At 35.4% G+C, this 13,205-nt stretch overlaps 1 protein-coding gene across 3 annotated transcripts in view; it reads right to left on the bottom strand.

The window, feature by feature from the left end:
* Positions 1 to 377: 377 nt before the first annotated feature.
* The window catches only part of Son (SON DNA and RNA binding protein), a 33,583-nt gene continuing 20,755 nt past the window's right edge, over positions 378 to 13,205 (bottom strand). The window contains exons 7-12 of one of the 3 annotated variants that reach the window (XM_070030605.1): positions 9,380 to 9,490; positions 8,145 to 8,261; positions 3,960 to 4,107; positions 2,143 to 2,214; positions 1,926 to 2,041; positions 378 to 1,499 (exon numbers count right to left, since the gene is read on the bottom strand). In XM_070030605.1, the coding sequence (XP_069886706.1) occupies positions 1,440 to 1,499; positions 1,926 to 2,041; positions 2,143 to 2,214; positions 3,960 to 4,107; positions 8,145 to 8,261; positions 9,380 to 9,490 (624 nt within the window). In that variant the 3' untranslated portion in view covers positions 378 to 1,439. Of the gene's footprint in view, positions 1,500 to 1,925; positions 2,042 to 2,142; positions 2,215 to 3,959; positions 4,108 to 4,748; positions 4,829 to 8,144; positions 8,262 to 9,379; positions 9,491 to 13,205 lie in introns of those variants that run through there. The other 2 variants (XM_070030604.1, XM_070030606.1) reach the window with 2 other exon arrangements.

The raw sequence follows: 13,205 nt of genomic DNA, 5'->3' as shown, positions 1-13,205 counted from the left end.
AGTTTTAATAGGTTGTCCATTTATGAAAGCAGGAAATAAATGTAGACAATAATGCACAAAGCTGATTCCAGAAGCTTCTATCTTAGTATCTTTAGTACTGATTTATTATTCTTCTAGTCTCTAGTACACTTAAAATTTTTTCTTTTAATGCATGCTAATCCAAAGGGTATTTTGTACTTAGTATATGAGATGGATGGGTAAGTGGTCATGGCAAGTAGTTTTATTTAATGTGCTGCAGGTGTGTATGTGACGCCAAATGTGAAATTCAATGTTTTAAAATAAACATGCCTAGAAACCAAAGCGTTGGGTACAGAAATAAAGTAGTACTTAGGTGAAGGTGTACAGATTTACTTTATCAGAATAAAACACCACATTTATTTTATTCCAGAGAAGTTTGTATTTGGGCCTTAAGCTTTTGAAAATAAAGTTTAGAGACACATCATATGAATACCACTGTAATACACATGAAATATTCTATCAGACCCTAAAAATTAACATAAACTTAAGCTTTCTCATAGTCAACAAAATAGTGGCTGGTTGCCAATTTTATTAGATAAGTTGGTTACAGCATTTTAATTATCATTTACGTCTATCTAGGTGTAGCTGAAATTCAAAATGCACATCAAAGTAAAACTATATCACAACTCAAGCCATACTAAATATACTTGGCCTCTGCAGTAGAATTCTAGTCAGACTTCATTTTGACTCCCTTCTTATGATGCAAGTGGCTTTAATGGGAACGCAGGACTTAGTGCTGATCATTATACAATATACCACTTTCTTTTTGAAACCTCTACAAAATTGTAAGGGGAGATGGTGGCATTAGCCCTATGGAACAGGTCTCTTGTTTACCTCAATAACACTGGCCCAGTATCTGTCCAGCAGAACCCATTGTGAAATAGTACAAGGTGCACAGCCCTTCACTGATTACAGGCAAGTGTTACAGCAGCCTAGCCATAAGGAAAGGGAGTTACATCATAGTACAAAATACAGTATAAAAGCGTTATTATTTAACATTCCACACTGAAGATTACTGATGCCTTCAAACAATTGTTTGGATGTTAGCCACTTAAACAAATACATCACACTAAGGTAAACAATATAAACATACCAAAACCCTGTATGGTTAAATACAATTTCCATGGTACAAAAATCAAAGCCTGGAGATGTTTGTACAGATTGCTTTTTACACAATGTCTTAAATTGCCAAATATTTACAACGTTAAAGAGGAAATACATTGTGATGCAGAGTAAAATTATCTGAAATGATTAATATAAAACCTCAATCTATCTACGTGAGGCACTCCTGAAGCAAGTGGCATTAGCCATGAGGTCCTTTGGTACAAGGCCCATTGCTTGAAGAACCACAGTAGCTGCTGTGGCTTTAGCATGCTTCTTATTAGGGCTGGCAAAGCTGGGCTGGTAAGCGCTTCCATTTATCAATACCTATTCAAGAAAAACATACAATTGGGCTGGTAAGGGCTTCCATTTCTCAATACCTATTCAAGAAAAACATACAATAAGAACAGCATCAAACTTTAATATCTATTAGCTTTGTACTTTTCACTAAATGCTAAAAAAAAATATAAAAAACCCATACTATGTAAATTAAATTAATCTCAGCCCAGAAAAGGTATGTTTCACAAAATGGAACTGCAAACTAACAGTAGTTCTCCAAATTGGCTGATAAGGTATTAGGTTTCCCCCTGCGCACCAGTAGGTGAACAGATTTCCCACCAGATTCCCCCCTCCCATCTTCTATGAACAGGATATTCATATATTAAAGCACCCTTCAGTATTTAAAATCCCCACCACTTTGCCCCCACACCCAACACAAAACAGAGTATTAATCTGCTATGTGATTGTATCATGATCCCTTACCCTCTAACAATAAGTAACAATAAGTGCATAAAATTCATATTTACCCTAAAGAGAAAATGTTTGCGATGATCAGGGCCACTATCATGGACCAAGAGAAATTCAGGTGGCTGCCACCTTCTCTTATTACAGATTTCCATCAAGGCAGACACAGGATGTTTGCCTACAGAGAAAATATAAGCAGTTAGTAATTCCCACCAACTTTGTAACCAATTAGAAATTCAAGGTATGAGTGAGCAAGATGAAATTTTAAAGTGTTCTCACCTGAAAGGTCTTTCATTGCAGCAGAGAAGTTCCCAGACCTCTTTTGTGCTCTTTCTCCTACTGCAACAAGACCTTTTAAAAATAGTAAAAGCCAATGTTAGCTGAATGAATTACAATAATTTCAGTCAAATAAAATTTAATGGCTTCAGTCAGGGATGGGTGGCTCATACAGTGATCCTAGCTACTCAGAAAACAGATCTGAGGATCACAATTTGAAGACCAAGCAGTTCAAAACCACCTTGAGATTTATCTCCAATTAACCACCAAAAACCTAGAAGTAGAACTGTGGCTCATGCAGTAGAGCACTAGCCTTAGGCAAAAAAGTTCAGGCCAGCACCCTGAGTTCAACCCCAGGATTGGCACACAAACACACCCAAAAAAACAGATCCATATCACAATTAGTCTCTACATAAACTTTAGTTCTTTTATTTAAATGTACAAAATTTTGTGTGGGGCCTGGGCACTGTCCCTCAGTTCTTCAGCTCAAGGCCTAGCCCTACACTACTTGAGCCATAACACCACTTCCCGCTTTTTCTGCTTATGTGGTGCTGAGGAATCAAAACCAGGGCCTCATTCATTCAAGGCAAGCACTCTACCATTGAGCCACCTTCCCAGCCCTATCTATGTACAAATTTTTTTAACATGGTTTATTTGTTTCACCCAAGCTGGCCTCAAACTCAATTATTAGCTTCTTCAGCAAGTACTTACTAACATGCCCAGCTTATCTTTGTTTTAACAATTCTTTTAATATGTTCCCCAAAGGGCTGGGATTTGGGTTTATTCATTCATTTTTGTGCTGGAACTGGTGCTTGAACTCAAGAGCCTGAAGCTCTTATCTTTTTCTCTCAGGGTTGGCACTCCACCACTTGAGACCTACTTCCAATTCTATTTGGTGGTTAAGTGTTTCATAGACTTTTCTACCCAGACTGGCTACAACCTTGCTCCTCAGATGAACGTGTCCTGAAGGAAGCCCAAGCAAGACTAGAACACTTATTGCTAAAATAGGAGTGTGCCTGTCTAGAAAACATAAGGTCAAGTTCAAACCCAAAGTACTAAAGAAAAAAGGCTTTTAAAATAAGGCAGTGTATTCAAGTGGTGGTACAGCCTTTATCATAGTTAATCCTCCTTTTTTGTTTAACAAACATGAAGTGTTCTAAAGGTATAAACTGTAACCTATCTGTACAACCACTCCCTAAATTTATTAGGTAAGGGATTGATGATATTACAAACACAAACAGTGGTTTCTCAATTTCCATATATTTTCAGGAGCCCTCCTTTGCTAATTACATGCTAGTATATTAACCTTCCCTGGGAAATTACCTTTTACATTAAGAATGCACCCTAAAATTCTACAATACATACTTAGTATATTTTGGCTAGTCCATACAAATTTATAAAAAAAACAAATAACTAATTCCAACTTACATCTGACTACAAAGGAAAAGTACATTCATTTTTAAAAGCCAAGTCTGACAGACTATTCAAATACTGAGCTAACAGCCACTGTGATCTTACTTTACATTATTTTACCAGAAGGAAGACCTTACTAAAAGATACCAATGGCTATTATCTCAATATAAGTGAATTACTAGCAGACTGCATAAGCCTCCCCAAGTTCCAAATCTATCTGTTGATAGAAAAAAATTAATTAAGAAACCTTCTGGGGGTGGAAATAGGTAAAAGAATATTTGACAAATAACGGTGAATTATACAAGAAATACCTCAGGTTCAGGGTAAATAGGACAGACACACACACACACACACACGGTAGGTGCTAAGTCTTGCAGTAAATGAACATTTCAAAAATATCTTGTTACCTTTTCGGTCTGTCTTAAAATCAACAAGAATAGGTTCCTTATTTCCTTCTTTGTTTTTTCCTAATCCTTCTCCTTCTCTCCAGCCCATTTTTCTCATCAAAACTGCTCCCATTCCGCCAGTTACTGGGGCTGCTCTTAAGAACTGATCCTATCCAAAGAAAAAAAGGTAAAATGTCCCCATTTGACAGTTAGAACTTGAGTACAGATGTACTGGCAACTTTTCAAAAAGATAAATCTTATTTTACTTCTATATCTGTTACAACAATTAAACTTAAAATATTTCTGTACTCAATACATATATATATATATCCATGTTCTAATTGTTTTCATGTTAACATTAATAGTTTGAAAATCAAATGGCAATTTGAAAACAGTAACCCTTCATGCCCCTCCTCCAAAATAAAAAATAGAACACTCCTGTTTTCGTCCACTATTTAGGATCACTGGTACCTCTTCTTAGCTTGTAAAAATAAAAAGAAGGCAATGTTAAAACAGTCAATAATTATGCCAGGTGTACCTAGTTTATGAATAAAGCCCAGAAATTATTTAGTAGTTTGGACACTGAAGAAGCATACTTTTGTCATCCTAAGTTTTTTTTCCCCATTCTACCATAAAGCAAGAATAATACTTTAGACAATCCCTATGAAAAAGTTAATTCTAAACTTATACAGTAATTTCGAAGATAATCACATAAAATACCCTGTAAGTATGCTAAAATGAATCTGAATTCTTTTAAAACCTAACTCGATGTTAAAAGACTTTTTAAAAACTCCTTAAACGTTTACATACCTAGGCCTCGGTAGCAGCAGTGTTGTGAATAGTACGGCTGGCACTGACCGGGGCAAGTAGACAGCTACAAGGATTTGGCCCTGAAACAAGTTTCCATACAGAGGGGTGAAAGTTCACAGGTTATTCTGTGAACAATCATCTCTCTCGTATCCAACCCACTGAACCATAATTTCCATCAAAGCAGCAAACCACTTAATGTCCTAAACTGCACAACTATATATATATATGTATACATTAACATGGTCAACAATTATTTCCAATGTTAAAAAATGCTAGATGCCTCTTGTTAATGAGCATCTATATAAATATAAAAAAGTTCTGAATTCTACTATTATCTGTATGTCTAATTTTCTTTAAAAATTTGAAACATCTCCAAATCATGTTTTATTCCACACTGTTCCTAAATTGAAGCCTAGTGTACTTTGGAAAACTTATTAATAGAGTCATTAACAGAGCCAAAACTGTGATAGCTCAGGGAAACTCTTTCCTACATCAGTAAGTTATTAAGAAATGTAAAAGTAAATCATGTTTTACACACTAATAAATCAATCTTTGTTCCCCAGCTTTATAGTTAAAATGCTGAGGGAAAATTATGCCAATGGCACATAACTAGACATTAAGCTCAACAAGGTGCTCTGATGGAAGGAGGCAGCTGTGGAGGTAAAAACATACCCCTGGTTCAGTTCCTTATTGGGTGCAGGCCATGCAGTGTAGATGTATCAAGAGAAAAGTTAGCTGATGCTTGGGTATCAACTGCCTTGATGCTACACACCTAAAATGACTTTTACTTACTTCCAGGTTCATCTGCCCCTCTTTTGCAGGAAACACTCCTAAAAAAAAGGGCAACTGTGCAGACAATACAATATAAACCCCCAAATAGTCCACAACCCCAACTATTTCCATTTTCTAATATTTTCATTTGTTTCTTTAACCAATGTATATGCAATTCAGAAAAAAAGCTGATCCATCTACTAAGGCCACAATAATGAATAGTATTTATAAAGTCATGTTAAATCATTTCATTCCAGAAAATAAGATAACCATTTCAAATGCTTTAATGATGAATAAAAATATTAGTGTTTTCTTAGTCTTAATCTAAACACACAGTTTGAATTCCCTAGTTTTTTAAAGGTAGTGTTGGGATACGCGAAAGCAAGAAAAAAAGCCAGGTGATCGTTTGAACAAGTTTACTAAACACTAACATTCTGTGAACAGAAGGTTAAATGTTCAGTTGCCTAATGACTTTGAAATGGCCTATTTTATAAAATACTGCTGTGTTGTTGATATTATACATGCTTTTTAGCAATTCTGCACATTGATGTTTTCCTGAAAGTATTGCATTTTTTCTGTAATTTCTGTACTTTTTCTTTAAGTTCTGATGAAAATATCTTACGGTAAAGATGAATTGCTTCCCAAAACAAATTTAGAATATAAAGATGAAACCGAAAAGTTTATACTAAACATTTTACTATAAAACTCAAATTTAATACAAAACTGGTAATGGAAAAAAATTTAATGGAAGAGCACTTATAGGGACCAACTGAGTCAGTACAAGATTCATTTTGTAAAAGTTACTTATACCAGTAAGCAACATTTAGATGTAAGCAGCATTATGGAGCAGCATAGCATTATATAGATGAAGACCCAAAATATGTATAACTGAAGGGATATTCAAAACTTTCTACCTACCAATGTACAAAAACTATATTACAATGATCCTAGTTAAGCAACTATATTGAGCATTATAATCTTTTATAATCTTCAAGATAGAGTAGTCTGAAAGAAACAGAGATGGAAGTATAGCTCGGTCATAGTGCACAAGGGCCCTGGGCTTGATACCCAGGGTCCTCCCAGCCCCCCAAAAAGAGAAGAGACATACAGGTATTATTCTTTCAAATAATATGAAAAACATGGATCCTTTTCATATAAATATTTGTATATAAAGTAAAAATTGAACCAAATTGTGTTACCCTTTCTGTTTTCCAGTGCCAACCCCAGTACATATTAACTTTCTTTAAAAAAAAAAAAAAGTGGGGATATAAATCTGCTAAGAAAATCAACAAGAATAATGCTATCAAAACTGAGATGTTATCAGATTAAAATGTCCACATCAGCCAATACCTTTTTTTTTTTAAGTAGCTCATTCATGAATGGCACCCATTGCTGTTCCTACAGGTTCCTTTCACAACACTGATTACCTCTCTCTGAGGCAGTAATAAGGATGTGTCTCCACTTTACACTTGGGAGACTTTGAAATTCCAAAGAATTACTTGCCCATGATCACACAAGGAGTCAGGAGTACAGCAGGGTAAGGAAACCTTCCCAATCCATTACACCACGAAGCCTCCCAGTTTCAGCACTGCTAGGCTGCCAGTACTCCTGAAACAAATTTCCCATCACCCATCCAACCAAACCACATCCCTTCACCAAACTGCATTTCTTCAGAAAGCCAGCCCTTCTTAACCACCTAAGACTCCCCCAACAATGAGGTAGCCGTAGGTGGAGTTGACACATCTCACTGCAGGGATCTGAGACCAGGTGTACCTACATCTTCGTAGTACGAGGTGTCCGTCCTCTCCCTTGATTTTAGGTCTTATATATCCTGTTTTTTCATGAAATCAGTGGTTCTCAAATTGAGCCTGTGGATCCACCAGAGGCCACTAGGGCCTAAATGGTGATCCACAGATAGGTACCTCCATCCCCCTCCCCCTTTACCACCACCCTCAGCACACACACCCCCACCACCCTAGCCATCCTTCACCACCACCCCCCCCTCCTTTCAGTCCCATGGCAAATTCACCACATGCAATGCTACTACTAGGGCCTCCCAACCACTTGCAGTAACCAACAGCTAATCACACATAGGGACCTGGGGCTGGAAGTCACAACAGGAGTAAGGAATAGGAGGCAAGGGATCTTGTGAAAGGGACAGGACAGGAATGGATCATTAGGGATTAGGGTGGTAGAGGGCTGGGGGACGGGAGGGGGAGGTAGTGATCCACCAAAAATAAACCTGTAATAAAGTATCCCATGATGAAGAAAAATTTGAGAACCACTGCTCTGAAATGATTAGGTTAGTCCAACAGGAACTGTAGAAGATTCTGAACAGCGCCTGATAGCATTTAAAACAGTTAGAGAACCACCCCCCCCAAAAAAAATCAGCAAAAAATAAATAAAAAGAACCTTAGAATATAAACTGAGTTGCTCATTTACTATATTTGCCATTGTTTCACGATTCCGGTCTATCTTCAGTGTCCATCCTGGAGCATATACATATAACAAATACACTCAGGAATTTAGTTAGCGTCACTGGCCTCTTTCATGCATACTTTAATAAAGCATTCCAAAGTTTTAACTTTGTACTTTTATACTTTCCTATATGCATATACTATGTACCTTTTTAATCCACGCTTGGGCACCAGTATTTGCCAGCTGTTCTTGTGTCAGAACCTGTACTCCTGTACTTCCTGTGAACTGGCCAGGAATGGAATTCAGCTGAGCCCAGGCATCAATCTGAAAAAAAAGTCACCGTCATTACTACAAGTGATAATTTACTAAACAAAAATAGTTCTTGAAAAGGCCTGAATAACAGACTTAGAGATTAAACTCTGAAAACACTACATTGAAGTTAAACATCTTTAAAACCATGTTTTCTTGATTTTTTTAATTTTTATTTTTTACTATTTTGAACAAAGGGGTTACAATACAATTCTGTCAGTGAAATATGAGTACAATGCTTCTTGATAAATGCCACCCCTTCCTTCCTTCTCCCCCATTTAAAATTAAATGTTTTCTATGCTTTCTAAAACACTATTTTAAAAAACTCAGTGAATCCTACTAAGAAAGCTCTTATGTGTAACATAGGTACAGCATAGGTATACTGAGTAATATAACTATAACCCATGTATCACCTTTATAATAATAAAACACACATCAAAGCATAAGTATAATCTTTTTGCAAAATATCCCAAGTTCACATCCCAAAAGATGCCTACCTTGCCTTTTTACCTACTTATTATTATGGATCCAGAATACATTTGTGATGCTTGCTTAAAGATTAACATAGGAAATGGTCCAAATAAATAAAAGAGCATTAAAGAAAAGTTGGTAGGCTGCTATCACCACTATCTACTGTTGTAAAGAATCAGCTGTTATTCATCCCAAATGTAATTAATAAACACCTGGTATCGTCTCCAATTTTAATTCCAGACGACGTACTTATACTTTCTATATAGATTTACCATGTAATGGTAAAATAAATGGAGAAGCCGGGTGTTCAGAGCACAGACCCTGCATTGGGATTGTCCGGGTGTGGATCTTAATTCTCATACTAGTTGTGTGACCTTGGATATCATTAGCCACTACTCATTTCCTCAGTTTAATTAAACATGAGAACTAATAATACCTACACATCTCTGAAGTCTTATTGGCAGGCACTTAGTTCCTTTTATGCATCAGAGGGCAAGGAACTTTTTGTTTTGTTCTCTTAAAATACTTCCTGCCACTTGGGGCACAATAAACATTTACTGAATGATCAGGCTTCAGGACACTTGTTTAAGTCAATGTCACAACTCAACCATCTAGTACGATCATGAAGTCCCATTTAGAAAGTTATTAAAACTGCTACATACCCGCTCTTGAGCTCGATTTAACATGCTCATGGCTTCAAGGTCAAATGCATTCTCACTGAGTCTTTTCTGAGCAAGTGCCCGCTCACTCATTGCTGTAGAGATATCCACAGGCTAAGGAAGAAAACATAGATAATTATCTCAAACTACAGCAGGACCCTAAATTCTGAAAATGCTTGTCTTTAGTTGCTGCATGTCAAAAACAGTAGTCTTACATACTAATTTGCAAAGTCTCAAAAAAGTAAAGTAACCTTGGAAAGTGTAAATGAGGAAGGGAAGTTAGTTACGAGGATCAGGAGGCAGAAAAACTCACACAAAAAAATGCACTTTCAGTGTATTCTTTACAGTATCAAAATGGAATTAACAATAACTTAAAAGTCTCTAGAATAAAGAGCATTATTTTGAGTTGTTGTGAACTTTAAACTCTATCAATTTTCACTTTACCCTACTTATTAGCATAGCCTATTTACTAGCTAGCAGTACTTTTTAAAGTTCCTGACCACAAGTAGAAAACCATTATGGTACCAATTATCACTACTTCAAATTACCTGTACATCATTCTTCTTCTGGAAATTGTGCATAGATAAGCTTGCATCTTAGCAACCCAATTTCTTCAAAGAATATTTACAGTATATAAGCAAATTTTGTTTTCAGCTTACATCCATTATATCAAAGTATTTGTGGAAATCTAACATCAACTCAACATGTTTTTAAATGTGATTTCAAAAAGAAATACTAGTCCCTACTTCCCATATTTTGTCTTTTAAAACCTTACGCTGGGGTTGGGGGCATTCAGGTGGCAGGGCATGTATGAGAACTTGGATTCAGTCCTCATTACTGCACAAACAAGTTTATGCCAGGAAGACCTTAGGTTCAATCCCTAGAAATTCAAGGGTTAAAACAAATCTTGGGATAGAGGCAATTTTCATCTTTTTTCAAAAACAGCAATAGTTAAAGCAAATTCTTGTCAGATTATCAACGGGAAAAACCAATTAAGTACGGAGTGGTTTCCTTTTAAAATAAGCACAAGTTGGTATGTATCAACTAATTAATAATTTGTATTTTTCTTTTTAACACCTTCAAGTTATTGCCATTTCCTACTTACTTCATACAAGAAACTTTTGTGAAAATGTTTAACTGACATAGAGAGGTTCTGCTGTTTGAAAATACAAAGAGCAGGGCTGGGAAGGTAGCTCAGCGGTAGAGTGCATGCCTTGCAAGCATGAGGCCCTGGGTTCAATTTCTCAGCACCACATAAATAGAAAAAGCCGGAAGTGGCGCTGTAGCTCCAGTGGTAGAGTGCTAGCCTTGAGCTGAAGAGCTGAGGGACAGCACCCAGGCCCAGAGTTCAGGCCCCATGACCAGCAAAAAAAAAAAAGAAGAAAATACAAAGAGCAATGCTCCATAGATATGACAAGTCAGTAACAATAGCTAAGAATCTGTTAAGTAAAATAGAATCTAGCTATTATACTACGAATTGTATATGAAGTATTAATAATAAGATCTATATAGTGGGAAAAGCTGTCAATACTGAAAATAATTTTACTCTGTGTATAATAAGGACTAACTTTTGTTATAAGTCTAAGAACCCTTGCACTAATATTCTTAGCCATTTAGCAACGACTACTTGGGCTAAATCAAGTTTTTTTTAATCCACAAAGTATACATTTTTATATACCTTAAAATGAAAACAAACTGAATTCTATAATCTATAATATTGTTTATCTCTGGGTAAATGATCCACAGAGAGTATTTCTAAGGCCTTCAAGACTAAGAGAAGTTGCTTCTATTTTAATTCCTGGACTCAAACCTGGTCTGTATAATCCCTGGAACTTTAAATGCAAGTACAAGTATTTAAGGCCAAAATCTGTGACCACTACATCTACCATAGATGTCTTGTAAGGTTGGGATTATCAAGGTAATTTTTGAAGATCCAACTATGAGAAATTAGCCTTCCCAGACTTATTTTGGTTCTCAGATCAATCTAAATGTTAAGCTTAGGCATAATCTAGAAAAGGCTGAAATCTGACAAGACACTGGGGAAAAGATCTACCCCGATTTCCAATCACAGCTTCACCATGAAAGTAACTAGGATGGCTTTAAAATCTAACTCTACCACAAGAGCCGGTGGCTCCTAACTCCTCAGAAGGCTGAGATCTGAAGATTTCAGTTCAAAGCCAGCCCAGGCAGAAAAGTCCCTGAGACTCTGTCTCCAATTAATCACAGAAAAAGCCACAAGTAAAAGTGGGTAAAAGTGGCAGAACACTAGCTTTGAGCAAAATAACTTTACTAGAATACAACAAACAATATGTTCCAAGTAGAATACTAAAGAATCCAATATGATCACTATATCCCTCTAGAGACACTTTAGGTCTTCTTTTGGTCAGACATTAATTTAAAAAGTAACAATCCACTTTAAAAAGTAACTTAATCCACTTTTTTTATCCACAGGATGAAACTTTCTTCAATCCTACAATATTTTATATAAATTTACATCTCATTCTACTTGATGTTGAAATTTAAGTAAACTTACGACTCTCTTCCTAACACTGTATGAAAGTTGAAAGTTCCTTCAAGTAGTTATGTAATAATTGTTAATTTCTTATTTTTAATGTGAAAAAATACACTCAGAATCAATCAAGATTATCTTAACTCTTTAAGGATCTTAAAGTATTTCCACCTTTACGATAATCCAGGTTATGTAATACATAAAAATTCCCAAAGCATTAGTATTCAATGATGTTACATGTATTAAAACATTAAACAAAAGCAAAAATCACACTCACTCACACACACACACACACACACAAACGGCTACCAGTTAGAGCTGCACAGTCCAACAGGATTTTCTGCAGTAATAACTGCTAAGCACTTGGAATGTGGGTAGTGTGATTTAACAAACTGATTTTTTGTTCAGCAGTTGGTGATCACTACATTGGAAAACTGGAGTTTTAAAATCTTAACCATCATTTTTATAATTCAGAAACAGGAACTATGTAAACGGTATCAAAATAAAAGTCATTCTTAGAAGATATGAATTTGTAGAATTTTTATCAAGTTGTTATCAACATGTTTTGTTTCCACAAATAAGTCTGCTACGTAATGTGTGAAAATTGTATAGAATCTAAAAACGTATGAAATTTTATAGTAATATTCTAGGTATGATAATTTTCTTTTTCTAGAACTTGACCTAAAAGGTAAATAACATAAGGTATACCTAAATTACAATTCTCACATTAATAAAAACTACCTACAATTTTTCATCTCTATCTCAGCAAAGGATCCTTCTAAAAGGATGCAGGTGTAATGAACACATTTTATCACCTGTATTTCATATATATGGAATGTACTTTTTTACATCTTTTTCATTTTAAAAATGTCTTTCTATTTTTAGTCCTCTCTTGTTAACTGCTTTATATATCAAGAATTTTGTAGAATGCAGCAAAAGGATGTGAATGTGAAGGAGTTAAACATAAACTTAGGGTAGAGTAAATCAGATTTTAGAAAAATATAGAAGACAATTATTTTCTACACAGGTAACTGCAGATATCTCAAACCTAAAAGAGGCTATAAAAAATAATTAGCAATAAGAAAACAGCTAAAGAAATCCATTTGGCCAATAAGATATTTATAAAGTATTAGCAAAAAACATTAATACACTTCAATATATTAAAAATGACAACTTCAAGAACTATCATTTGATTCATCTTTTAAAGTGAGTTATCTGTCTCTTTATTAAATCATACAAAATTCTGTAGCATAACTCTTAAGTCTAGATGAAATAATGGGAAAACAGGTAATTCTAGAACTTACAGGCTTATAATTTACA

This window comes from Dipodomys merriami, unplaced genomic scaffold, assembly GCF_024711535.1.
Source record: "Dipodomys merriami isolate MVZ:Mamm:240054 unplaced genomic scaffold, mDipMer1.0.p SCAF_2, whole genome shotgun sequence".
Lineage (NCBI taxonomy): Eukaryota > Metazoa > Chordata > Mammalia > Rodentia > Heteromyidae > Dipodomys > Dipodomys merriami.
Note: the sequence above shows the minus strand (reverse complement) of the source record. Positions and strands in the feature narration are given on the sequence as shown.